Below are 27,811 nucleotides of genomic sequence, written 5' to 3'. Positions count from 1 at the left end.
AAAATAAAAGTGAGGATTTACATCGGAAAATCGGAAAGCGCATCGCTGTACACTAGACTGTAACAATAGGAACTATTGTTATTTGGGTTTGAGTTTCCCGAGGGACAGATATAGTTGATGGACACAGGAAGTCTGTGTTGTGTTACGTTTGTTATGGTCCGAGTTGCGGAGCTGCAATAAACGTTGACTTAAATGAGTTCAAGGAACTAAATTCTGTTCTTTATGAAGAGTGAAAAAAGCAGAATTTAACACGGATGTAATCCTTCGACCAATCAGAGTGAAGTATTACCAAAACAAAATGGTGACGTCACGTACCGTAATGGTGGGCAACGGATCGCCGCACACGTTTATTCAACACAACATGGCCGAGTCAATAAAAAAAAAAAAAATCGGTCTTTATATATATATATATATATATATACATATACATATATACATATATATATATATATATACAGTGCCTTGCAAAAGTATTCGGCCCCCTCGAATCTTGCAACCTTTCGCCACATTTCAGTCTTCAAATATAAAGATATGAAATTTATTTTTTTTGTCAAGAATCAACAACAAGTGGGACACAATCGTGAAGTGGAACAAATTTATTGGATAATTTAAACTTTTTTAACAAATAAAAAACTGAAAAGTGGGGCGTGCAATATTATTCGGCCCCCTTGCTTTAATACTTTGTAGCGCCACCTTTTGCTCCAATTACAGCTGCAAGTCGCTTGGGGTATGTTTCTATTAGTTTTGCACATGGAGAGACTGACATTCTTGCCCATTCTTCCTTGCAAAACAGCTCGAGCTCAGTGAGGTTGGATGGAGAGTGTTTGTGAACAGCAGTCTTCAGCTCTTTCCACAGATTCTCGATTGGATTCAGGTCTGGACTTTGACTTGGCCATTCTAACACCTGGATACGTTTATTTTTGAACCATTCCATTGTAGATTTGGCTTTATGTTTTGGATCATTGTCCTGTTGGAAGATAAATGTCCGTCCCAGTCTCAGGTCTTGTGCAAATACCAACAGGTTTTCTTCCAGAATGTTCCTGTATTTGGCTGCATCCATCTTCCCGTCAATTTTAACCATCTTCCCTGTCCCTGCTGAAGAAAAGCAGGCCCAAACCATGATGCTGCCACCACCATGTTTGACAGTGGGGATGGTGTGTTCAGGGTGATGAGCTGTGTTGCTTTTACGCCAAACATATCGTTTTGCATTGTGACCAAAAAGTTCAATTTTGGTTTCATCTGACCAGAGCACCTTCTTCCACATGTTTGGTGTGTCTCCCAGGTGGCTTGTGGCAAACTTTAAACGAGACTTTTTATGGATATCTTTGAGAAATGGCTTTCTTCTTGCCACTCTTCCATAAAGGCCAGATTTGTGCAGTGTACGACTGATTGTTGTCCTATGGACAGACTCTCCCACCTCAGCTGTAGATCTCTGCAGTTCATCCAGAGTGATCAAGGGCCTCTTGGCTGCATCTCTGATCGGTTTTCTCCTTGTTTGAGAAGAAAGTTTGGAAGGACGGCCGGGTCTTGATAGATTTGCAGTGGTCTGATGCTCCTTCCATTTCAATATGATGGCTTGCACAGTGCTCCTTGAGATGTTTAAAGCTTGGGAAATCTTTTTGTGTCCAAATCCGGCTTTAAACTTCTCCACAACAGTATCTCGGACCTGCCTGGTGTGTTCCTTGGTTTTCATAATGCTCTCTGCACTTTAAACAGAACCCTGAGACTATCACAGAGCAGGTGCATTTATACGGAGACTTGATTACACAACGGTGGATTCTATTTATCATCATCGGTCATTTAGGACAACATTGGATCATTCAGAGATCCTCACTGAACTTCTGGAGTGAGTTTGCTGCACTGAAAGTAAAGGGGCCGAATAATATTGCACGCCACACTTTTCAGTTTTTTATTTGTTAAAAAAGTTTAAATTATCCAATAAATGTTGTTCCACTTCACGATTGTGTCCCACTTGTTGTTGATTCTTGACAAAAAAATTAAATTTCATATCTTTATGTTTACAGCCTGAAATGTGGCGAAAGGCTGCAAGATTCAAGGGGGCCGAATACTTTTGCAAGGCACTGTATATATATATGTATGTATATATAAAACATAGTTGACACTATGTGAAGTTCAAAAGGTTTTTGGGACAATTTGCCCTAGCCCAATTCTTTACCCTAAACTTAACTAGACACAGGGGTATTGCGGAGATCGCGATACTTATACAGTAGCCTTCGCAATGTTTGGAAGTCATTTAGCCTTGTGAATCAATCGTTAAAGTTGGTAAAATTGCTCCCGTTATTGCATTTGTTCCCTTCTCTCTACACGTGAAAGTTTTAAAACTGTTTCATCATTTAAAGATAGATTCTGGATTTTGGAGTATTTTAGATAAAAAGACAGCAGAGTCTTCCTGAGAAGTCTACTGCTATAATTTCTCGCATGTAGTTCTATATACATGTGATATCTACCTTGGCATCATATAGGCGCAGTTTGTAGGCTATCGGCTACAGTCAGGTATTATTGGAGCCCCTTAGCATTGCGTTTGCAACCATGTCACAACTCCCTTCCCTCCTCCTCACTCCCGCTCTGCTCTCTTCATAAGTCCGTGTCTCCGACTTTTCTCACGTCATTCAACCAAAGTTGAAAATAACACTGTTAGTAATGCCGTTATACTCTAACGCTGTTATTAACAACACTGCTTGGAATGAATCAGGGCATTTACATGGAAAACGCGTCTCTGCTTATGGAATTTTCCGTTTACGTAACTTCTTTCAGAACCAATTGTACTGCATGCGTATTTTTGGAAACATAAAGCGGAAATTTAGTCTACAACAAACTTAATGTTTAACTTTTGTTAACATCAAAGATCCTTTACTTTCACTGGAACCCACGGGACATGTTTTTGAACTGAATATACTGAATATACTGGAATATGCTGAATACTGGAGACACTTTTATCTTTGATGAATCTACCATGTTTTGTCAAATGATTTACAAATGTCTATTTTGAAACAAATAATCACTAATTTTGTAAACAACAAAGGTAATTTAGGATCCCAGATTATCGTAAACACTTCAATCCATTTTTAACCTAACATAAAACAGTGTAAACATCAAAGGCAATTTGGCTTTTCAGTGAACAGTTTCATTAAATTAAATGTAAACTAATCTTCTCTTCGGTGACCCTAAAAGTTTTATAAATTATTATTAAGAGACACCTACTGTATGAGTTTAATGTTTGATGTTCATCAAAACATCAAAAACAAGTTAGTCTTCAAAATATCCAACCACTTTTTTAGTGAGTTATTGTAAGGATAGTAAACAAAGAAAAGTTATTGCAAATGTTCCTTAGTGTCGAAGATAATCTTGCTTTCAATGAACCTAACCTGATCTGGTGTTGTCATTAAGATGGAAGACGATTTGAATATTTGATGAAGGGAATATATACCAACGATGAGTCAGTCTTCCTCAGCTCAACGGCTCATCTTTATCTTGCCCTGATTTCTCAGCGTTTTGCATCGTAAGTAGGGCGTTTAATTACTTGTAAAATATATTTGTGTATATATCTATGATGCATCCAGTGGTGTTAAAGCAGTGCGGGTCTATCATCAGCATGAATGACACACGCTGCTTTTCATCAGCTGCTCCCGAGGTACTGTCAAGTTGCTCCAAGAAAGACGTTTATGTAAATTTCAAACACTTTATGACTTTCATGTGCAAATGATGTGTTCGATGCGCTGCTGGCTGCATGAAGAAATACGCTTGATGCCTGCTGACCTGGAGGCCTGTCCTGTTTTATGACTCACGTTTGCCGTCATTCATTTCCAGGAAGAAGGCTGCAGCCTTCTAGTGTAATAAATATGTACAGTGTATCACAAAAGTGAGTACACCCCTCGCATTTCTGCAGATATTTAAGCATAACTTTTCATGGGACAACACTGACAAAATGAAACTTTGACACAATAAAAAGTAGTCTATGTGCAGCTTATATAAAAGTTAATATATTTTCCCCTCAAAATAACTCAAAATATAGCCATTAACATCTAAACCCCTGGCAACAAAAGTGAGTACACCTCTATGAAAAAATGCATATCCCTAAAAGTCCAAATTGAGAACTGCTTGTCATTTTCCCTCCAAAATGTCATGTGACCTTTACAGGAGTGCTGTCTGAATTGCTGCAGAGATTGAAGCGGTGGGGTGGGGGGGGGGAGAGGGTGGCAGCCTGTTAGAAAAAGAAAGCCCGCAAACAGGTTGCGAAGACATGTCAACAAAAGCACATGGATTACTGGAACCATGTCCTATGGTCTGATGGGACGGGCGGGCTTTCTTGTGTACCGTCTTCAGAAGAGGCTTCCCCCTAGGGTGACAGCCATGCACACCAATTTGATGTAGAGTATGGCGTATGGTCTGAGCACTAACAGGCTGACCACCAACCTCTTCAATCTCCACAGCAATGCTGACAGCACTCCTGTAACAAGTCACATGACATTTTGGAGGGAAAATGACAAGCAGTACTCAATTTGGACATTAAGGGATGTGCATTTTTTCATTGGGGTGTACTCGATTTGTCGCCAGGGGTTTAGATTAAGGGTGTAACGGTACATGTATTTGTATTGAACCGTTTCTGTACGTGGTGCTCGGTTCGGAAATGAGGCCTACCGAACGAGTTTTTGACGTAATGTAACCCTTACTTTTCGAGGCTGTGAGTCGATCAGGTTACAGTTTTTTTGTGTAGGTTATATTTACTCAATCTTCTCTCCTATAATGAGGACCAACACAGTAGGACAGTATAACCCAGAAACATCAACGGAGCGGCAACGTGGCCACTGCGAGAACGCAGTGAAATGCGGGCGTTAAAGACAATCAGCCAATGCACACCAGTCGCAGTGTGGCCGCGTGTTTGATTTGTTGATTTGTGTTTGGTTTGTTTGAATAATTACTCATATATATTAAAATATATAATCTAATACAAAAACAACATTGTAATAAAATTTTAAGTATTTTATGAGAAAAACACTTTGCAATGTAATAATCTACTGACATGGTAAAAAGCTACATTTGTATTTATACATGCAGTCTGTTTATACAGTATAATGGATAAAGTCCTGTACTTATATAATAATAATAATTATAAAACAAACAAAAAAAACGTACAATTCATTTTGGAACAAATATCTACTAAATTAACATACGTCATTATTACCTTGTTTTTTTCTAATTATCATGGTTAACATTAAACTGGAATAATAAACAGGATGAACCAGTATGATTGATTTCTCTTTCATGATCATATTTAATTCTAACTATAAAAATCAATATATTATTGTATTACTTTTGGCCACAGATTGGTTGGCAGATGTCATATCTTTCTACATTGCTTTCAAATAGGGCATCCATTTTGGTCACTGAAATAGTTATTTGCAATATATTGTAAATGACTACACACTGTATATACTATACATAATAATAATAATAATAATGAATAACAATCGTAGTCAGCTGTGCAAACAGCACAGGTACTCAAACACAAGTGTGTCTCTCAAAGCAGGCAATGTGCCAAAGAGACTTTTTAACAGGCTTAATGGGATTTCACGCTCTCAAGTGCACACATTACGCTACAAACACACATGCAAGCACCCCCCCCACACACACACACACACACACACACACCGGTTTTGGGCACACACTAATGTTGCAGATAAACTGAGTGAAAGCGATGCGGCGGCATTGCATGCAGACAAACAAACGTGCACGCCGGCTCGCTGGTGGTGATATAAAACGATTTGTCAGACTCTTATTTCGTACACATGCAAAACGAATGCACCCCGGAGTCCCCTCACACTCACAGAAACACACATACAGACGCTACCACCGCATGGCTTTTGTATGGCAAGATGTATATTCACACAAGAAGATGAGATGTTGAAGCTTGGAGCCAACACATTAAAGCCGAAATCGGTATTTAGGGAGCGGTCATGTCAGCGTAGATCGATGGCTCCAAATGGATTTTCCTCGATCAGTTCAGCTTGGTTAAGCCTCTGTCGGTCACATTTAAAGGGCTAGGTCATGGTGGCGGCCATCTTTTTCTCATTTCTCTCTCCAGTGGCGGATTATGAAACCTAAGAGGCGTAAGACAAACCTTCCATTTGTACACTCTTGGTATATGCTTTGTGCTCGTCTTCTCATTTGACTGAATGTTGAAAAGTCTAAAAAATGACCGCGGATTTAACAATTGGCATGTCGACCGATAAATGACGAGTTATCACTTGTGCTACATGTTAAACATGAAAAATTTGAGTTCCAAGATCCGCATCCACTGGTCAACAAGAAAATTTATTGTACAATACAGTATATTTTTTGCTGTATTAAGCCAATTTTGACATGCTGAATCCAAATAGAGCTTTGTTTTCGAACAAATTTAAAACGATTACCAGATTTGCTTCTCATTTGTATTAACGAAGAAGCAACAAAACCTACCCATGACTGGTGATTTTTTATCTGTAGTGATTGTGCTACCAGCAAATCAGGAGAAAGCTACAAAACCTCTTTTATGGAGAGTAAGACGAAAAAAAAAAAAAAAAACTAATCACTCGCTCTGCATGAATGACCATGAAAGCCAACCGATTGGTGATGCCTTGTGTTCTGATTGACATAAAGAATGACCAATAATAACACTAAAGAACATGAGTCCCATGCAACAATTACTTATTACAGTTTGACACAAAATGATCCTACCCAGGGCTTAGGCTTGCATCGGAACTGTAGGGACATAACTACCAACTTTTCAGGATGCTCCAATCGTATCCACCAACTTTTAAGCCACATTATTTGCATTATATAATGAGTTCAGTTGTATAGGTCATTTAGATTGTCTTCCCATATGATGTAAGAATAGAATAGACCCTACTCTTATTAAGTGAATTATTTGCATTATGTTCAGACTTCGATTGATCCCTTTTCACTTGCTGAATGTGCCAGTCCATTCTTTACCCTCAAACGCACGTTTGATTGGCTGATGACTTCATCCCCCCACCTCCTCCTGCCGCAGACGCACCCGCACACTCACACAACTACACCCACAGCAATACAAAATGCCCCCTCCTCCACCTCTTCGAAGAGGAGGGATATTAGAAGTTTTTTTCAGCCAGCACAAGCCACTGTAAGTAATATAAAAGACGTCAATGCTGTGGAGGTGGTTGAAACACCGCTAATTTTGCTAATGAATGTCTGACCTGCATCAGAGCTAGCATAGCATTAATCTGTGTGAACTTGATAACCTGCAGAACTACTGTGGTCTGGCCAGCCTCCACAAGGAACAACGAGTCAAGCTAGCTGTCCCTCATTTGGATCATTGTTTGCATATATTATATTTTATTATATTATATTATATAAAAATTATTATGTGCATTACCATAATGGAACACGATGGCTTCAGAGTGCCCAAGAATGGGTCCACTTCAGAGGAACACTGACATGACAATGAACTGACATGAAAAATAAAATCTGTGAAATGAAATCACACATCAGAATTACATGAGAGTACCTTGGTTCAAATCTTGGGGTAGTCAAGGAAGCCTCAGATGTAGATCAGCCCTTGGACTCTGATTTTTTTTCATGACTTTTTTCCCCAAATCACTTTTATATTACAAGACTTTAATTTGAGTTTAGGGGTGCTCCGCCGTCCCCCAGAAGTGGACTAATTCTTGGATAGCTCCCCATTTTTTATTAAAGGGACTTGCACTTTAAAATGTTTCTTTAGTAGTTTTTGAAAACAAAGGTTTGAATCGAACGTTGTTTCAACTGAACCAATACACATAAAAGTTAGTATAGGTCAGGGTTCACTAAATCTGGACCTCGATGCCATCAATCCTGTCGTGTTTTCTATGTCTCTCTCCCCTAACATACCTGAATCAAATGATTATGTCATCAGCAACGTTTCCAGAAGCCTGATAATGATCCTGATTATTTGATTCAAGTGTGTTGGAAGAGGGAGACATGGAAAACACGACAGGAAAAGAGTCTCCAAGCTCCGGATTTAAGTGAACCCTGGTATAGGTCAATACAGATGTATTTTTCTTTGATCATTTCGGCCATCAATTAATAAGGTTCATATTCGTAAGAAATGTGGTCCTGACCCCTGTTCAATAATCTGTTTGGTCTTATGAATGTCCCATCTCCAGCAAAAAGTGAACAGCAACTTATGCTGTTGTATCGTCCCTACCAATGTTAAGACCAAACCTACGCTCTTGGATCCAACCCACCAATCACTTGTTATGTATGTAATAATTGCCACATTAACTGATTGATCAGTATTCAGATTAACAAATGAGTAATTGGTACCAAAATTCACCTATCACTGGCTCCGTGTATTGCGATCAATTATATTACAGTGGGGCAAATAAGTATTTAGTCAACCACAAATTGTGCAAGTTCTTCTCCTTGAAAATATTAGAGAGGCCTGTAATTGTCAACATGGGTAAACCTCAACCATGAGAGACAGAATGTGGAACAAAAAACAGAAAATCACATTGTTTGATTTTTAAAGAATGTATTTCCAAATTAGAGTGGAAAATAAGTATTTGGTCACCTACAAACAAACAAGATTTCTGGCTGTCAGTGAGGTCTAATTTCTTCTAACGAAGTCTAACGAGGCTCCACTCGTTACCTGTATTAATGGCACCTGTTTTAACTCATTATCGGTATAAAAGACACATGTCCACAACTGCAGTCAGTCACACTCCAAACTCCACTATGGCCAGGACCAAAGAACGGTCGAAGGACACCAGAGACAAAATTGTAAACCTGCACCAGGCTGGGAAGACTGAATCTGCAATAGGTAAAACGCTTGGTGTAAAGAAATCAATTGTGGGAGCAATTATTAGAAAATGGAAGACATACAAGACCACTGATCATCTCCCTTGATCTGGGGCTCCATGCAAGCTCTCACCCCATGGCGTCAAAATGATAACAAGAACGGTAAGCAAATATCCCAGAGCCACACGTGGGGACCTAGTGAATGACCTACAGAGAGCTGGGACAACAGTAACAAAGGCTACTATCAGTAACACAATGCGCCGCCAGGGACTCAAATCCTGCACTGCCAGACGTGTCCCCCTGCTGAAGTCAGTACACGTCCAGGCCCGTCTGCGGTTCGCTAGAGAGCATTTGGATGAGGACTGGGAGAATGTGTTATGGTCAGATGAAACCAAAATATAACTTTTTGGTAGAAACACAGGTTCTCGTGTTTGGAGGAGAAAGAATACTGAATTGCATCCGAAGAACACCATACCCACTGTGAAGCATGGGGGTGGAAACATCATGCTTTGGGGCCGTTTTTCTGCAAAGGGACCAGGACAACTGATCTGTGTAAAGAAAAGAATGAACGGGGCCATGTATTGAGAGATTTTGAGTGAAAATTCTCCTTCTGTCAGCAAGGGCATTAAAGATGAGACGTGGCTGGGTCTTTCAGCATGACAATGATCCCAAACACACAGTCTCCAGATCTCAACCCAATAGAAAATCTGTGGAGGGAGTTGAAAGTCCGTGTTGCCCAACGACAGCCCCAAAACATCACTGCTCTAGAGGAGATCTGCATTGAGGAATAGGCCAAAATACCAGCAACAGTGTGTGAAAAGCTTGTGAAGAGTAACAGAAAATGTTTAGCCTCCGTTATTGCCAACAAAGGGTACATAACAAAAGTATTGAGATGAACTTTTGGTATTGACCAAATTATTTTCCACCATGATTTGCAAATAAATTCTTTAAAAATCAAACAATGTGATTTTATGTTTGTTTGTTTTTTTTTCAACATTCTGCCTCTCATGGTTGAGGTTTACACATGTTGACAATTACAGGCCTCTCTACTATTTTCAAGTGGGAGAACTTGCACAATTAGTGCTTGACTAAATACTTATTTGCCCCAGTGTAAGTGATGAAACCAAACACTAGTTTTAAGACTTACAAATCGATGCGCCGGTTAAGACCATGTGACAAAAACAACCAATGATCGTCATGTAGACTTGTCAAAGTTCAGTAAGTCACTATGCTGACCAATCATTTGTGCACATAAAGTGATAGACATTTGAGAAAAAAAATGACAAAACTCTCACTGATAATACACGTAATGATTATCATGTAGCATGAAGGTGAGCAATTTAGTCAACTATTCAGTTGTCTGTGTTGTTGTTTAATGATTAGAGTCTAGCAATCACCAATCGTGCACGTTATCTTTTTAAATTACAGCGAAACGCTAACCTATATGTCGTCACTGAATGTCAAAACTTTAGAATCTGCTAGCTGTTAGCTGTAGGGGCTTTGAGTGAAATAAATCAGAGCAAGAGAGAGACCAGACCACGGTCTGGGCTTTTTAACAGGAAGTAGAGCTTATGAGATGAGCCAGGTGAAGCGTGAGATGAGTGGTCTGCCAAGTCCTCAAATTCAAAATGAACAGGACACACAAACATCAAGCACAAAGATAATGAACATCCAAGCATTCAAACTTTTTCAAGTGTATTTTTCTGACCTTTTAACTCTGTTACAAGTTTGTCTCTCTGTTGTGCTGTTTGCATTTGTCTGGCAAGAAAGGGATTTTGGAGTAGGGGGAGTGTTTGGCTGCAAACACTGACTCAAAATCAATACAGTTCTTCCACAAACAGAGAAGAGAGTTACTTTTTAAAGAATAAAAATGCCTTTGAAAATGTGTTCTGAGATTTGAAGTTTGCGTCTGAAACTGAGGGTTGTCCTCCGCCTCCAACCAACACTCCAAAAATAAGCAATTTACGTAGGTACATTGAAGACAAATTGAATATACTGTACTGCATGTATATATGCGAGCATGAATACTTGTTTGTCTGGATATGCCCTGTAATTGACTTGTGACCATTCCTGTCCACCTCTTGACCAATTAATTGGCAGTTTTATATGTAACGATAGACGCAGGATCAACTAATGTGTAATGACAAAGCCAGGGAATCACTAGTGGTGCATTTGATGATGGACTGAGCGATGAAGATTGACAGAACCAACCAGTCAGCGGTGCTGCAGCTCCTTCCGCCATTTTGTGTCAAAAGTGGCTGAACATAAACTTCAACCCGACAGGTCCTTGTGTCAAGTGTGTGTGTGTGCGCATGCGTCTTACACGCTCAGAGATGCCGTGATGGATGGAAAGGTTCATCATTCCTGACAGATACTACGTGCTATACTAAATTACTCTTCAAGCAATTCTGTGTGTGTGTTTTGCCACTTGATTGGCCTGTTACAAGGAAGCAACGGAGGTCATCAGGCGTCATGGCACTAATGTCAGCGTGACCAGACAGAGCGTGCTTACGTGCAAGTGAGTTTGTGTGCGAATCATTCAAGCATCAACAACAAAATCAGATTTGTTTTGTGTGATATTGGAGAGTGAGACTGGAGTAATTAGAGTTGTTGAAATAGCTCACACATGGATGCAGTACTTGCCAAATACAGAGGTATGAAAAAATATCTGAACCTTTTGGAACCTCTCACATTTCTGCATAAAATCACCAACAAATGTGATCTGATCGTCGTCAAAATCACACAGATGAAAAAAAACAGTGTCTGCTTTAACTAAAACCACCCAAACATTTATAGGTTTTCATATTTTAATGACGATAGCATGCAAACAATGATAGAAGGGGGAAAAATAAGTAAGTGAACCATCACATTTAATATTTTGTGGCCCCTTCTTTGGCAGCAATAACTTCAACCAGACGCTTCCTGAAGCTGCAGATCAGTCTGGCGTATCGATCAGGACTAATCGCTGCCTATTCTTCCCTACAAAACTGCTGTAGATCAGTCAGATTGTCAGGACGTCTGGCATTAATCCTTGTCTTTAGGTCATACCACAGCATCTCAATGGGGTTCCAGTCTGGACTTTGACTTGGCCACTCCAGAACATCTATTTTGTTCTGCTGAAACAATTCTGAAGTTCATTTACTTCTGTGTTTTGGATCATTGTCTTGTTGCAGCATCCATCCTCTTTTTAGCTTCGACTGCCTGGCAGACGGCCTCAGGTTTCCCTGCAAAACATTCTAATAAACTTTTGAATTCATTCTTCCATTAGTGATTGCAAGTTCTTCAGGCCCTGGGCTAGCAAAACAGCCCCAAATCATGATGCCCCCTCCAACATGCTTCTCGGTGGGGAATAGGTTGATGTTGGTGAGCTGTTCCATTTTTCCTCCACACATGACATTATGTGTTAATCCCAAACAATTCAACTTTGGTTTAATTAGTCCACAAAATATTTTGCCTAAACTTCTGCGGAGTGTCCAAGTGCTTTTTTTGCGAACATTAAACAAGCTAAAAATGTGTTTTTTTTTTGTTTTGTTTTTTTTTTGACAGCAGTGGCTACCTCCGTGGAGTCCTCACATGAACACCATTCTTGGCCATAGTTTAACATGTAGTTGATGTGTCCACAGATATTGGACTATGCCAGTGATCTCTGTAAGTATCACTTTTATATTAAAATACTTTAATTTGAGTCTAGGGGTGCTTCACTGTCCTCCAGAAGTGGACTAATTATTGGATAGCACCTCGTTTTTTTTTAATAAAGGGACTTGCACTTTAAAATGTTTCTTTAGTAGTTTTGGAAAACAAAGGCTTGAATCGAACGTTGTTTCACATGACATAAAAGTTAGTATAGGGCAATACTGTTTTATTTTACTTTGATCATTACGGCCATTAATCGCTGTCTTTAGGTCATGCCACAGCATCTCAATGGGGTTCCAGTCTGGACTTGGACTTGGCCACTCCAGAACGTGTATTTTGTTCTTCTGAAACCATCCTGAAGTTCATTTACTTCTGTGTTTTGGATCATTGTCTTGTTGCAGCATCCATCCTCTTTTTAGCTTCAACTGTCTGACAGACGGCCTCAGGTTTCCCTGCAAAACATCCTGATAAACTTTTGAATTCATTCTTCCATTAATGATTGAAAGTTCACCACGCCCTGGGGCAGCAAAACAGCCCCAAATCATGATGCACCCTCCAACATGCTTCTTGGTGGGGAAAAGGTTGATGTTGGTGAGCTGTTCCATTTTTACTCCACACATGACATTGTGTTATAATCCCAAACAATTCAACTTTGGTTTCATCAGTCCACAAAATATTTTGCCATAACGTCTGTGGAGTGTCCAAGTGCTTTTTTTGTAAACATTAAACAAGCAAAAAAAAAAATATATATATATATATATATATATATTGACAGCAGTGGCTTCCTCCGTGGAGTCCTCACATGAACACCATTCTTGGCCATAGTTTAACATATAGTTGATGTGTGCACAGATATTGGACTATGCCAGTGATCTCTGTAAGTATTTTGCAGACACTCTAGGGTATTCTGCGCTGAACTCTTGGCGTCATCTTTGGTGGACGGCCACTCCTTGGGAGAATGCCAAACTCTCTCCATTGTAAACTACTTCTCTGACTGTCAACTGATGAACATAAAGACTTTTAGAGATGATTTTGTATCATTTCCCAGCTTTATACAAATCAACGATCGTTGATCGCAGGTCTTCAGACAGCTCTTTTGACCGAGCCATGATGCACATCAGACAAAGCTTCTCATCGAGACATTTCTTACCAGGTGTGTGTTTTATATTGCGCAGGGCAGCTTTAAACCACTCATCAGTAATTGGGCACACACCTGACTTAAATTGTTTGGTAAAAATTGGTTTCAATTGCTGTTTAAGGCTCCTTAGACAGAGGGTTCACTTACTTATTTTTTCCCCTTCTGTCGTTGTTTGAATGCCATCCTCATTAAAGTATGAAAACCTATAAATGTTTGGGTGGTTTTAGTTAAAGCAGACACTGTTTTTACATCTTTGTGATTTTGACAAAGATTAGATCACATTTGATGGTGAGTTTATGCAGAAATGTGAGAAATTCCAAAAGGTTCAGATATGTTTTTTCATACCACTGTATTTATACAGTACAGGCCAAAAGTTTGGACATACCTTCTCATTCGTGTGTTCTCTTTATTTTCATGACTATTTACATTTTGAATTCTCACTGAAGGTAATTAAACTATAAATTAACATGTGTGGAATTATGTACTTAAAAAAAAAAGTGAAATAACTAAAAACGTATATTATTTTAGTATCTTTAAAGGAGCCACCCTTTGCTCTGATGACTTTTTTGCGCACTCTTGCCATTCTCTTGATGAGCTTCAAGAGGGAGTTACCTAAAATGCTTTTTTTTACTTCACATGCATGCTTTTTCAGGGTTGATTAGTGGAATTTATTGCTTTATCAATATAGGGTTGGGACGATAGGCGAAGTTTGACTTTTGGGGCGGGGGGGACAAAAATGTTGATGACTGTAGTAGCTTAGCCCATGCTCGTACATACAGGCATCCCAGCTGTGTGTGTGTGTGCATTTTTGAGCGCGCGCATTTTTCTGTCTTACCTAGTGGAGAAGTAGACGGCGCATCCTTTTTGACTGACTATTCCAGCCAGGAAAATTTATAATAAATATGTGAAAATGAGCGTTTTGTTTGTTTCCCATCATTTTTGAGGATTGTCTTAAGTGAAGCAAACTGAAAGCCCGCTCACAATTTTGGCGGTGCCCTCCAGAAAGTCAATTATATGCAGTTACATTTTCGGCTACTCCAGGCCCCCCTTAATTTCCGCGTATGGTGAGGACCTTCATTAGTGTTGCATTGAACGAGACATATACACACACATACACACATTCCCTATTTTTGGACTACGATTCGAACCCTGGGGCTTATAGTCGAGTGTGGCTAATAGGTGCACCTTATAGCCCAAATTTTTTTTAAATACATGTATATGGCGGAAAACACAGACAAGGCTGAAAAAGCAGTTTCTGCTCTTGCACCCCTCTTTAAAAGAAACTGCTGTATTTTAAGCCAAAAGAATTGTTGTGTTTGATAGAACAATATGTCTATATGCTGCCATAGCAGATTCATGGCGCATTAAGCCCCCAAATCATTTTTAATTTGTCCGCTTTACCCTGGAAACCCCCGTTTGCAGACGCCACGCAACTGCTTTTGTTTCAACCCAGCCATAAAACGAAGGTAATTAATTATATATATTAGATTCAGATTCCGAATATTTATTGTCATTGTTACAAAAAGCACAACAAAACTTTGTTTGGAGCATCCATACAGCTCATGCAGCTAAGATGGTAAAGTGCAAAACCCATAAAATAAATACCTTTTAGTACCCACTGTAAACATTGCCACAGTTTTGGACATATGTACAACAAAGACTCCACAGCAGCATGAGGTCATGTCAGTGCTAAAATGCGGAGCAAAAATATACCAGTTAAAAACAGTCATAAATCAGTGCAAAACCCACATTTTTCAAAATGTCTGTCATTTTTAACTTAGAATCAGTAATTGATGTCTAATATTTAGTTTAAAAGAAAAAAACTACTTTAAAAAATTATTCACTCATGTATTTAAAACTTTTAAACAAATTACGTCACAATGAAAAAAAATGGCGTCTGTAAAAAAGTCACGGATACCTACCTCATATCTATCGCTTTAATTAATTTAATATTTAATTGTATTTTGTTCGTTACTGTCGCATTTCCCCCAATATTTTAGATGAATAAATAATCGATCCAAACAAAGAAAAATTAAAAAAAAAAAAAAAAAAAAAAAAAACGTTTAAAAGGGTTAATATATGAAAATGAAAATCTCGACCACTCCTTGATGTCTGCGGTTTCTGCATCGCAACCCATGTTATATTACCATGTTTCACACATAAAATCCCCCAAAAATCCAGCTGTGGCCATTCACAGCTGTGTCTTGACACTCAGTGATACATGCTACATGCAGCTTTCTGATCGAAAAGTGGTAAGTAAGCGATAATATCTCGTTAAAATAATGGCGTCTTTAATTATGCTCTCACGTGCTCTCACCTCCAGTTAGGGTTTTGCTGTTTAAATTTTTTTTTTTTTTAAATGCCCTCCTGTTCAAAAAATTTCTTCCCACAGAAAATTGAGATTTTAAGCTTTCCAATGATGTATCACACATGCATATCGGACAATTTTGAAATTTGGCCAAATTGGGGGTCTCAGAGCGGAACTTCAAGTCACCTGAGTGTTTTCTGCCATATCTATATATAATTGCCATTATTCTTCCAATTTAGCTTTTACCCTCCATTAATCTTCTCTGGAACGGTGATACTAGCAAACATTTGCAGGTGCCTGCGTTGATGCAAATGCATTAAAGTTAATCGGGCGTTGTTATAATGTGATTGGCCTTATTCTCCTTTATATCCCGTCAACATGCCGTAGCTAAATGGCTAATAAAACATATCTTATCACATCCTGCTTTAACTAAGGATCTTCATTGGCTGACAGGAGTGTCCATCAAACACTCACAGACAAGACAGAGCCGTTGTCACTTTGTTTTAATGAACGTGAAAGTGTCTGAGATGTGTCTTATCAAACATGTACTGCCTCTTTTACCGCAAACCTGTTGAATTTGTTTGCACACAATTAAGAAAATAAACATTACTTTGTTTGAAAAAAAAACAAAAAAAACTGATGAATGGTGATGCCCATCAACCAGCGCTGCATTTACTACTCACCATTGATATTAAGCATGGAAAATGAAAAACTCACACCAATGTTGAGCTAAGGCGGTCAGTCATACTTTTTTTTTTTTTTTTAATCTGTAATTTGTCTGAGATACCTCTTTCACCACCTAAAGAGGCAAGTGGATAATGACCAGATAGTAGATTTTTCTTTTTGGTGATGGTGGGTGGTGAGGGTATCTCCTAACCTCATTATAAAAAGAGACTATTGTCGTCAGTGTTGTACTTTAACAAGTTCACTAAACTGAACGTAGTGTATAGTATTTTCTGGTGCCAATGGGAGTGAATTATGAACTACTTTATTTTGGATCAATTAACTTATTTTAAAAAGATTCAATTAGGAACAAGGAACTGCACTAATTAATTAAAAAAAAAAAAAGAGAGAACTGAACTTTGAAACAGGCTAGGTTCATACTGCAGGTCTTAATGCACGAACCCGATTTTTTTCGTGTTTTTCCGACTCGCGTGAGGCATTAACTTGACAAAGGTCAAGTAAAAGTCGCATAGAGGTTGACCATTTCAAATCCGATCTGGGTCACATTTGTATGTGATATAAAGCCGATCTGGGCCACATTTTTCCAGAATGTCGCGGCGGTTTGAACTGTCAAGTCTCCCAAATTGGAATTCATGCAGCAATTATGTCAGCAAAGAGCAAGAGAGACAGGGCACTACAGTAGCGGTGCAGCTGTTAGCGCTAGCACCTAGCTTGCTTTGAACACTGCTTTTAGGAAAGGGTCGGGCTTGACAGCAGTCATAAAAAAGTAAAATGGGTTAAGGATAAGCCTGGGACTGCTCGGTTTTCTATCTACGCCATATGAGCAATATTTCAAGATTGCTTACACGCTTACACACATTGCTAAAACTGTCCGTATGTGTGTGTGTCATGCGCAGTCAGCGCATGCACGCTATTGATCCATATAAACTTTGAATATACAGTAAGACTAAACGGGAATTCTTTATGTCTGTTTTTGTGTCCTCTTTTTGGAAATTTAAAATATTATCACCTTTGAATGACGTTGAGCCAGCATGTGTGGTCATTTGTTTTGAATCTCCTGCGCATGCGGGTCAGTTTCCTCAGCACATCTCATATTGCAAATTAGTGCGCATAAGTGATACTTGAACGGGCTCAATGGACAAAGGCAGTCTGAACGGATATGCCAAAAAAACAGATGACAAAAAATCGGATTTGTGCATTAAGATCTGCGGTATGAACCTAGCCTAATTGGCATAATGAGTCAACTTTCCCAGTGGTTATTGCTGTTACTTTGTATAATTGCAGCCTAATGTCTACCAAAAATACTTATGTATTTCCACTATGTAGATTCCTTTGGCCCTGTTTATTTGCAGAAAAGCCTATAAAAAGACTCCAAACAGAGTAGAAACAAGAAATAATTCTGTATACTTTGTTTTAATAATCCATATATTAGAGACATTTCTTGACATCAATCAAAAAAGGACTCTACTTCATGTATATAGAACGCTCTGCCCCAGAATAGCAAACACAACACAATGCTGTCAAGCATTTATAGTCTTTCCTTGGTTTTAATGAATCATGTGTTTCATATGCTTACATTTTTAGCAACAGCCTAAAGAGACCCGAGGATAACCATCAGACAGTGAATTTTGTTTGAAAAGCAAATTCAACCATGTCAAGACAAGAGTTGATAGTTGTCATTATTACTTTACTTCTTTTTATAAAACACAGTGATGGAAACAGTGTATAAAAACATCCATCACACCACAATACAGTATATCACAGTCTGCTTTCGTTGATTAACTTTTTCTTTTTTTTTCTTTTTTACAAGCAATGACTCCATTGTCAAGACCAGTATTGTCACAGATTACTTGAAAAAGTAATTTGAGTACTGATTAGCGATTACGCCTCAAGAAAGTAATCCAGTTACTTTACTGATTATTTCATTATCAAAGTAACTAAGTTACTTCAAAAGTAATGTATCGATTACTCTTTTACCAATTTTTCCTCCCTTGGCTGCTTCAAGATAAGAATGACAACAGAAAAATGTCATCGAGTGTAATGGACTTTCCGATAATTGAATCTAAAGGGGAAGGTCAGAATTTTTCACATAAAGCTTAATCTTCGAGTTTACAGGGTTTTAATCAGTCGATGGAGTTGATTTCAACCACCACCCCGGAGCCCTGAAACTAACAAATAACTGACAAACTGCATGGAATTTGTTGAAATCAACTCCAAAGACTAATTAAACCTACACTAACTCGAAGATTAAGCCTAATGTAAAAAACTCTCAACTTTGGGTTAGGGTTTAGGGGTTAGGGTTAACAGCATCTCAATGCCAATGTAAAACAATGCAAAATGACTGCATAATAATCAATAACACACAAATAAATTGTGCTATAAACAGTGAAATAAACACAACGGTGGGGGCAGGTGCAAATGCACGCGCACAACCCGGAAGTACGCTGTACACACAATTTGGCCAATAAACGTGGTGGCAACTAAGCACCTGTATTTACACCGGATTTACAACACATCCCAAAGATGCTAAACGAACACGTCGCCTAACAGCATAAATGTGCAACATGAGTATGATGTAAACAATGCTCGCCGACTTAGAGCGCTGACTACCTGCCGTTGCAATGGCAAAGCTGCGAAACGACTCTCCAGAATGAAGGAAAATAGTCACGTTTATTCATCATTCAACAACAACATTCCCTCACACTGCTCAACAGGTGGCTGCACTTGGCTTGAATGTGCACCCGCGTTCCACACGCCTTTCTTAGTCCCAAAACAGCGCGTGTGACTCAAGACCAAAACAGGAAGTAACTATGAGCAGTTACCATGGAAACCAACACATAGTGGGAACATTTCTAACATTTTCTATTCAAAAGGCTCTTTGCACATGACTACAATATTCTTCATTCTACAAACATTATGAGGCAATAATAAAATGGTAACGTACAGACACTAAGGAATCGAACTTTAATCAGATTATTGGTTTGGAAAAAAGTTAGATTGCTTGTTACTGAAAGAAAGTAATCAGATTATAGTAACGCATTACTGACAACACTGGTTAAGACAAGGGTTGTTGTTGTTATTACTTTATTTTCATGAACCAGGTGTTGCCATCATTGCATCATTACTTAGTTTCTCTTAACTCTGTGTTCTCCTCATCTCCAGGGATCCAGTCTGCACTTGATTTTCAAGAATGAGGAAGCGTGAGAGTGAGTGCTTGTCTAATCAGAGAGGCAGACGGCTTCTACAGACATGAGAACTGACCAATCAGAACGACCTTTCACCACCAATTAGGAACCTGGGCATAGTTGAAGCTCTGCTCTTCTTCCTTCTTGTACTCTTTATTCCCTTAATCGTGTATTCCTGAGGTAAATTTCTACAATGGACACTATGACAACAATTCATCAGGGCCAGCAGCCGAGGCCAAATGGCAGAGGAAGGTTTTCACTCGCTGTCGGCTCATTCCTGGGATGGCTCACCCTTCTATCCATCATGAGGTTACCTGTGGCAATGGCCGACTGTTGGCTCATTGAGGGCGAGAAAGGTTTTGTGTGGTTGGCCATCTGCAGCATGAACCAGCCTCCCTATGAGGCCATACCAGCCCACATAAACAGGTAACACCAGTTCTGCTTTGATTTATTGACCAAGACGAGCCTTTGAACAAACTTTGTATACCTAATGCCTGTGTGTACCGACTGCAGCACAATCGTGGATCTGAGGCTGAATGAGAATAAGATCCGCTCGGTACACTACTCGTCACTCAGCCGCTTTGGAAATCTCACTTACCTGAACCTCACCAAGAACGACATCAGCTATGTAGAGGACGGTGCTTTCTCGGCACAGTTCAACTTGCAGGTAAGACAGGACTGCCACATGGTAAAAAGTCGCAGATTGCATGATGGCATTGACACAGGGTTAAAGTGACAAGATAGGTCAGGGAATTTATAGTAATAGGGACAAGTTAACTGTTGCTATTGACAGGTGGTTAAAGTTACCCATAAATGACGGCATTGACACAAAATAATAGTTAAGTGTCAACATTACTATAGGGTTAAGGTGACAATCCGCGTAAGGTAAGTAATTTACCCATGGTAAATGTCCTAAAACATCGCCATCCAGTGATATGTTGAACAAGTACATTGACACAAAGTTGTTGTAACAATGTGTGTAAATGACAACATTGAGTGTTGGTAAAAGTGAGAACTCGAGTCATGGCATTGGCATATGCTTAAAGTGAAAGGTTAAGTGACACATTGACATGGGGCTCAAACTGACAAGTTAAGCAACAAATTGATATATAGTCAAAGTAAAATGTTAAGATCGGGTTGACATGGAAAAGGTGAAAAAGTCATCAGATTGAGAAATTTTGTCAGTTTAAAATGGAAAGCTATAAAAATGCATTGATGCATTTAAAGTGACGGGATAAATGACGGCATTGACACGTTGGGGAAAATGGCACGTTAAATTACACCATTTACACAAGGTCAAAGTGATAATCAATGATATCACGTTCTTTGTGTCAGAACCATCACTTACAAGGTTACTTCAATTAGATAAACCGTAAGTAATTTTTGCCATTTAAAGTCATGTAGATGTTACACCTGACTAAAAAACAAGTGTCACTCCAGACCAAATCAATCAATCCAAAATTTCATCATGTGTCTCCCTGCTACTGTATGTCAGCAACATGAAAAAATGAAGAGTATGCAAAGAGTTGAGCTTTGATCAGCATGCAAAACATCAAGAGTGTGCTGAGCCGGCATCTCTCTATGCAATAGCTCGTTGAAGATTACCAGTAATCCTACTTGTCTTTGTCCTCACTCCTTCTATCCTACCCCCCCCCCCCCCCCCTATAAATCCCCCAAGGTTCTCCAGATGGGCTTCAACAAACTGAGAAACCTCACGGAAGGAATGCTGCGAGGCCTGGGCAAGTTGCAGTACCTTTACCTTCAAGCCAACCTCATCGAAGCTGTCTTGCCTAATACCTTCTGGGAATGCCCCAACATCGAGAATATTGACCTATCCATGAACAGGTACCTTTGAAATTGGAAAAAAAGAACCCAGTGATTAGGTAGTTATCAGCGCAAGAGGGTACCTCGATGCTTCCCCTTTACCCTTATTAAAGTAGGCCAGGGTTAGAGTAATTTTGGCTTTGTTCTGCACAGCCAGTTTAATTGAAAAAAAAACAAAAGTCAATTACAATCACCGATTGGTCAAGGTCAACTATACAATCAACATTTTAGCAATACTACTAAAAAATGCGTATGAGGACATTCAGCTTCTATTAGATAGATATATAGAATATAAAACAGAGGAACCCAAAACATTCATTACAAGAGGAAATTGATTTTGTTTTAATAGACCAAATGTTGAGCAATCTATAATAAAAGATTATTGTGTCTTCACCAGGATCCAGGTGTTAGATGGCAGTTTGTTCTCAGGACTTTCCAAACTGACCACCTGCGAGCTGTACACCAACCCCTTCAACTGCTCCTGTGAGCTTCTGCCATTCCTGCGCTGGCTTGCAGCCTTTCCCAACCGGACCAGTGAACGTATGGTGTGCGACTCCCCTCATGGTTTCTCCGGCTACAACTTGCTAAGCCCAAACCCCCGCCCGGTGACCCAACGCAATGCGCTGCATGTGCTCAGTCTGGTGTGCACTGAGGATGGCAGCAACTCCACTGCCTTCAACATAAATGGCTTGCTGGATGCCACCACACTGTCACCAGACTTTTCTCCATGCGGAGTGGATGACTGTGCATCTGGCACACCACCCGATGAGGTCATCTACCACACCATCTTTACCGAGATCAATCCTGTCATGACACTGAAGGAGGTATTGCAATCAAGCGCTGTGATCACTGTGGAAATCCCGCACCCGTATCGGAAGATGTACATACTGATGCTATATAACAACAGTTTCTTCACTGACATCCAGAACCTGAAGTATAAGACAGAGGACATCAAGCTTACCGACCTAAAAGCTAACACAGATTATACATACTGCGTGGCCTCCATACGCAACTCCCTGCGTTTTAACCATACCTGTCTGACTCTCTCAACGGGTCGCGGGGCCAGACCGGAACGGGTTGCCAATCAGTCGTCGGCCACTCACTACATTATGACTATCTTAGGATGCTTGTTTGGAATGCTGCTGTTCCTTGGCCTGGTAGTCCACTGCCTTAGACGGAAGAGGATTGCGGAGGAGAAAGAGCGCAAGATAAGTCGAATCCAGAGGACCCTCATAGAACTCAAGTACGGCGACAAAGGGGATATAGAGGGTGGAGGCGGCTGTCCTGTTGCACAGAAACTTCCGCCTGGTGGGGATACAGTTTCCAGGATGCCCTACCTTCCACAGGGCACAGAAATAGATCCCTATCAGTTGCAGGAGGTGGTAGAAACTCCAGTGCACAAGTCGGCTAAGCTCAACTACATGGAGGTTCGAGGGTCCAGCGTAGAGAGGGAACGGGAAATACCTCCCCAAGCAAATCCCCAGGGATCTGTGGCAGAGATCTCCACCATCGCAAAAGAAGTAGATAAAGTCAACCAGATCATCAACAACTGTATTGACGCTCTCAAGTCCGAGTCCACCTCATTCCAGCAGGGTATCAAACCCCCTTCTTCGGCTGGTGGGGGGGCAGTGTCTACTGCTGAGCCGCAGCTGGTGCTCCTCTCAGAGCAGGGAGGAGACCGAGGGGGCGAGTTCCTCTCCCCTGTCTGCAAGGGAGGACGAGGGGGCCGAGGCTACCACCATTCCCTGCAGCGGCACCACAGCATGGAAGCCCCTGTGACTTCCAAAAGGCCCAGCACCTCCTCCTCCCCCGGTTCCGTTCGAAGTCCCCGTTCGTTTCACTCAGAGGGAGCCTTTTACCCCTCAGAGACTCGCTACATTGAGAGGAGCTCACCTGGTGACCCGAGTGGTGATGAACCGGTTCGTACGGTCAACCCGGCAGCAGCCATTCTGCGAGCTGAGGCCCAGCGGATTCGGCAGTACCATGAGCACCGCCACTCATATCCTGGCTCCCAGGAACTCCAGCACCATCCGCAGACCATGCAAGAGTTCCACTACCACCCCGGTGGGCGCAAACCCTCTGTCCTTGACCCGCTCAGCCTCAGCAGGCAGTCCAAGCAGAGGGAGCTGGCCTATTCCCAACTGGCCCCCCACTATGCCCTCTCTCCCCAGTACCACAACCTCAGCTACTGTTCCAGCCCAGAAGAAGACGAGGAGGAGGAAGAAGAGGAAGGGCTTCTCTGCACCCCCACCTTGGGGCTGTGGGAGCGCTTCAAGCTGCACCGGAAGAGGCACCGGCAGGCGTCCATGGAGGATGAAGGCTACGTGGCGGCCGGGCATGCGCTTCGCCGCAAGGTCCAGTTTGCCAAGGATGAGGATCTACATGACATTTTGGACTATTGGAAGGGTGTGTCAGCGCAGCAGAAGGCCTGAAAAGGCGCAACAAAAACACTGTGGAAGTCCTGTAAATATAAAATACAAAACCCGCTTAACCAGGAACCGAAGATTCAAAAGCGCGCACGAGAAACATTGATATAAACCCAACAAAAAAAAAAAATCATAACTTTAGAGAAACTTTTTCTAATCTAATGAATCTCGTAACTCAAATTTATGTAGCGGTCTATACTTTTTCAATGAGGTAGGAAAAAGTTAACTGGCACCCTGTCCTGATATTGTTTTATTTTGAAAGACAATCTAAGGAATTGGACACACTCGCAATTCGCTATTAACGTGTTTCCACTCGGAAAAAAATTGTACTATTTCTAGTACCTGGATACTCATGGAAACCACCGCCAGTATTTCTTTGGTCAAGAAGAATAATGGCTACTGTGTACAGCTGCCATACTTGGTATTTTAAACTCCACAGTGTAAAGTATGCTGCAGTGGCCCCCAGTCTCCGTTTGGATGAAGCGAGTCTCTATTTCTACTAATTCCATGGGAGGGGCGGGAAATAGCTGGCCGCTGTGGGGTCAGGCATTTTCATCCTGATTAGAAATCGGAAACAAACAAACGTTCGTAGAATAAAACTCCACCATCTCCAGTTTAATGCAGCGCCCTATGTTCTTGCTATCTTGAATAAAACAAGTCTCCTTATCGTGACCAAATATGGCAGACCTTGGTCTTAGTATCATAAACTGTTGCCATGCTTGGGTATCAAACTCTACAGTAGCCAGTTTGCTGCAGCAGCTCATTTATTTCTTAATCTCCTTTTAGGTATGGACTTCTCAGTACTATTTGCAGTGGAAAACGCAACCACCTCAAACAACCTTAATAGGCAGCGCGAAATGGATAAAAATTTACAAATGTGAGTGTGGGTGCTGTATAGTGTGCCAAATTCTCGTTTTGGCTTCTCCTCACCAAGATGGTTTCGTATACAGAGATGAAAAAAAAAAAAAAAGAAAAATGACAATATGTTATTATTATGATTATTATTATTAGTAATATGGATTATTATTCTTATCTTCTTCATCTTACTGTTCCGATGATCCTCATTTATTTGAACTTGGCATGGGACTTGATGACTAGAGCGCCCCCTTTCTACTGGACTACAATAGGGATCAGGGGACTGCTGTACAAGAAGGTTTTAGAATGTACTATATATTTGCAAAAGAGGTTTTTGAAATGTTTCAGACTTTTCCCCTACATTGGGTGTTAGTTAGTTTTTTTTGTTTTGTTTTTTTGTTTTTTACTTAAAACAACAAGAACAACTTCTAATGAATGTCTTTAATTCCCATTAAGAATATGGGAAAACTGCACTGTTAAAAAAAGTTCCAGAACTTTTTAATGGGAGAAATAGAGCTCAGAACACTTTGGGAAAATGCCGTAGCTCCACTGTGTCTCATCTAAACAGCGTTGTCCAGTTTGGGACTGGGACTCCTTTTTTGTCTTGACCTTTTGTGTTTCCTTTCCTATTTTTGAATTTCTGGTTCCACTGTGGTGCCGTTGTGCCAAACTTGACAAATCACAGCAATTTCACACATATACACTGCTGGCCAAAATTAATGGCACCTTTGCAATTCTGTCAGATAATGCTCAATTTCTCCCAGAAAATGATTGCAATTACAAATGCTTTGGTAGTAATATCTTCATTTATTTTGATTGCAATAAAAAAACACAAAAGAGAATGGGGGGGGGGGAAATTAAATCATTATCATTTTACACAAAACTCCAAAAATGTGCTGGACAAAAGTATTGGCACCGTACCTTTGAAAAATCATGTGATGCTTCTCTAATTTGTGTAATTAGCAGCACCTGTTACTTACCTGTGGCACATAACAGGTGGTGGCAATAACTAAGTCACGCTTGCAGCCAGTTAAAATGGATTCAAGTTGACTGAACCTCTGTCTTTGTGTGTACCACATCGAGCATGGAGAAAAGAAAGAAGACCAAAGAACTGTCTGACAACTTGAGAAGCAGAATTGTGAGGAAGCACGGGCAATCTCAAGGCTACAAGTCCATCTCCATAGACCTGAATGTTACTGGTCTTCCGTGCGCAGTGTCAGCAATAAGTGTAGAGCCAGTGGCACTGTGGCTAACCTCCTTAGATGTTGACGGAAAAGAAAAATTGACGAGAGATTTCAACAAAATATTGTACGGATGGTGGATAAAGAACCTCAACTAACATCCAAAAAAGTCCGAGGGTACAACAGTGTCAACGCGTACTATCCGTCGGTCTCTGAACTCTATGGTAGGATACCCTGGAAGACCCCACTTCTGACCCAGAGACATTAAAAAGCCAGGCAGGAGTTTGCCAAAACTTAACTGAGAAAGCCAAAAACGTTTTGGAAGAATATTTTCTGGTCAGATAAGACAAAAGTAGAGCTTTTTGGGAAAAGGCATCAACATAGGGTTTACAGGGGGGAAAAAATGAGGCCTTCAAAGAAAAGAACACCGTCCTCACAGTCAAACATGGCGGAGGTTCCCTGATGTTTTGGGGTTGCATTGTTACCTCTGGTACTGGACTGCTTGACCGTGTGGGCATTATGAAGTCTGAAGACTACCAACAAATTTTGCAGCATAATGTAGGGCCCAGTGTGAGAAAGCTAGGTTTCCCTCAGAGGTCATGGGTCTTCCAGCAGGACAGTGACCCAAAACACACTTCAAAAAGCACTAGAAAATGGTTTGAGAGAAAGCATTGGAAACTTCTAAAGTAGCCAGCAATGAGTCCAGACCTGAATCCCATAGAACACCTGTGGAGAGATCTGAAAATGGCAGTTTGGAGAAGGCACCCTTCAAATCTCAGAGACCTAGAGCAGTTGGCCAAATAATAATGGTCTAAAATTCCAGCAGAGCATTGATAGAAACTCATTAATGGATACCTCCTTGAGTCATCACCTTATTGCGTGTCCCAATGATCCTAGGAGCTATGTTGTCTGGGGGCTTTAAGCCCCTGGCAGGGTCACCGATGGCAAACAGGTCCTAGGTGAGGGGCCAGACAAAGAATGGCTCACAAGACCCCTTATGATGGAGAAAATTATAGGATCCAAGTTTCCCTTGCCCGGACGCGGGTTACCGGGGCCCTCCTCTGGAGCCAGGCCTGGGGGTGGGGCTCGAAGGCGAGCGTCTGGTGGCCGGGCCTTTTCCCATGGGGTCCGGCCGGGCACAGCCCGAAAAGGCAACGTGGGTCCGCCTTCCCATGGGCTCACCACCTGTGGGAAGGGCCAAAGGGGTCGGGTGCGTAGCAATTTGGGCGGCAGCCAAAGGCGGGGGCCTTGGCGGTCCGACCCCCAGCTACAGAAGCTAACTCTTGGGACATGGAATGTCACCTCTCTGGCGGGGAAGGAGCCCGAGCTGGTGTGTGAGGCAGTCCTTGGAGGGTGTGCTGGAGAGTGCCCCCTCTGGGGACTCCCTCGTTCTACTGGGGGACTTCAACGCTCACGTGGGCAATGACAGTGAGACCTGGAGGGGCGTGATTGGGAGGAACGGCCCCCCCGATCAGAACCCGAGCGGTGTTCTGTTATTGGACTTCTGTGCTCGTCACGGATTGTCCATAACGAACACCATGTTCAAACATAAGGGTGTCCATATGTGCACTTGGCACCAGGACACCCTAGGCCGCAGTTCGATGATCGACTTTGTGATCGTGTCATCGGACTTGCGGCCGCATGTTTTGGACACTCGGGTGAGCTGTCAACTGATCACCACCTGGTGGTGTGTTGGCTCCGATGGTGGGGGAAGATGCTGGTCAGACCTGGCAGGCCCAAACGTATTGTGAGGGTCTGCTGGG

General features: G+C 41.0%; 1 protein-coding gene across 3 annotated transcripts in view; it reads left to right on the top strand.

Annotated features, from left to right (window-relative positions):
- Positions 1–25,625, top strand: part of LOC130920524 (protein ELFN1-like) — a 185,325-nt gene extending 159,700 nt beyond the window's left edge. For all 3 annotated transcript variants that reach the window (XM_057843816.1, XM_057843817.1, XM_057843818.1), the window contains 4 exons: positions 19,740–20,188; positions 20,276–20,429; positions 21,441–21,607; positions 21,984–25,625. In XM_057843816.1, the coding sequence (XP_057699799.1) occupies positions 19,956–20,188; positions 20,276–20,429; positions 21,441–21,607; positions 21,984–24,018 (2,589 nt within the window). In that variant the 5' untranslated portion in view covers positions 19,740–19,955 and the 3' untranslated portion in view covers positions 24,019–25,625. The remainder of the gene's footprint in view (positions 1–19,739; positions 20,189–20,275; positions 20,430–21,440; positions 21,608–21,983) is intronic.
- Positions 25,626–27,811: the final 2,186 nt, after the last annotated feature.

This window comes from Corythoichthys intestinalis, chromosome 8 (assembly GCF_030265065.1).
Source record: "Corythoichthys intestinalis isolate RoL2023-P3 chromosome 8, ASM3026506v1, whole genome shotgun sequence".
Taxonomy (NCBI): domain Eukaryota; kingdom Metazoa; phylum Chordata; class Actinopteri; order Syngnathiformes; family Syngnathidae; genus Corythoichthys; species Corythoichthys intestinalis.
Note: the sequence above shows the minus strand (reverse complement) of the source record. Positions and strands in the feature narration are given on the sequence as shown.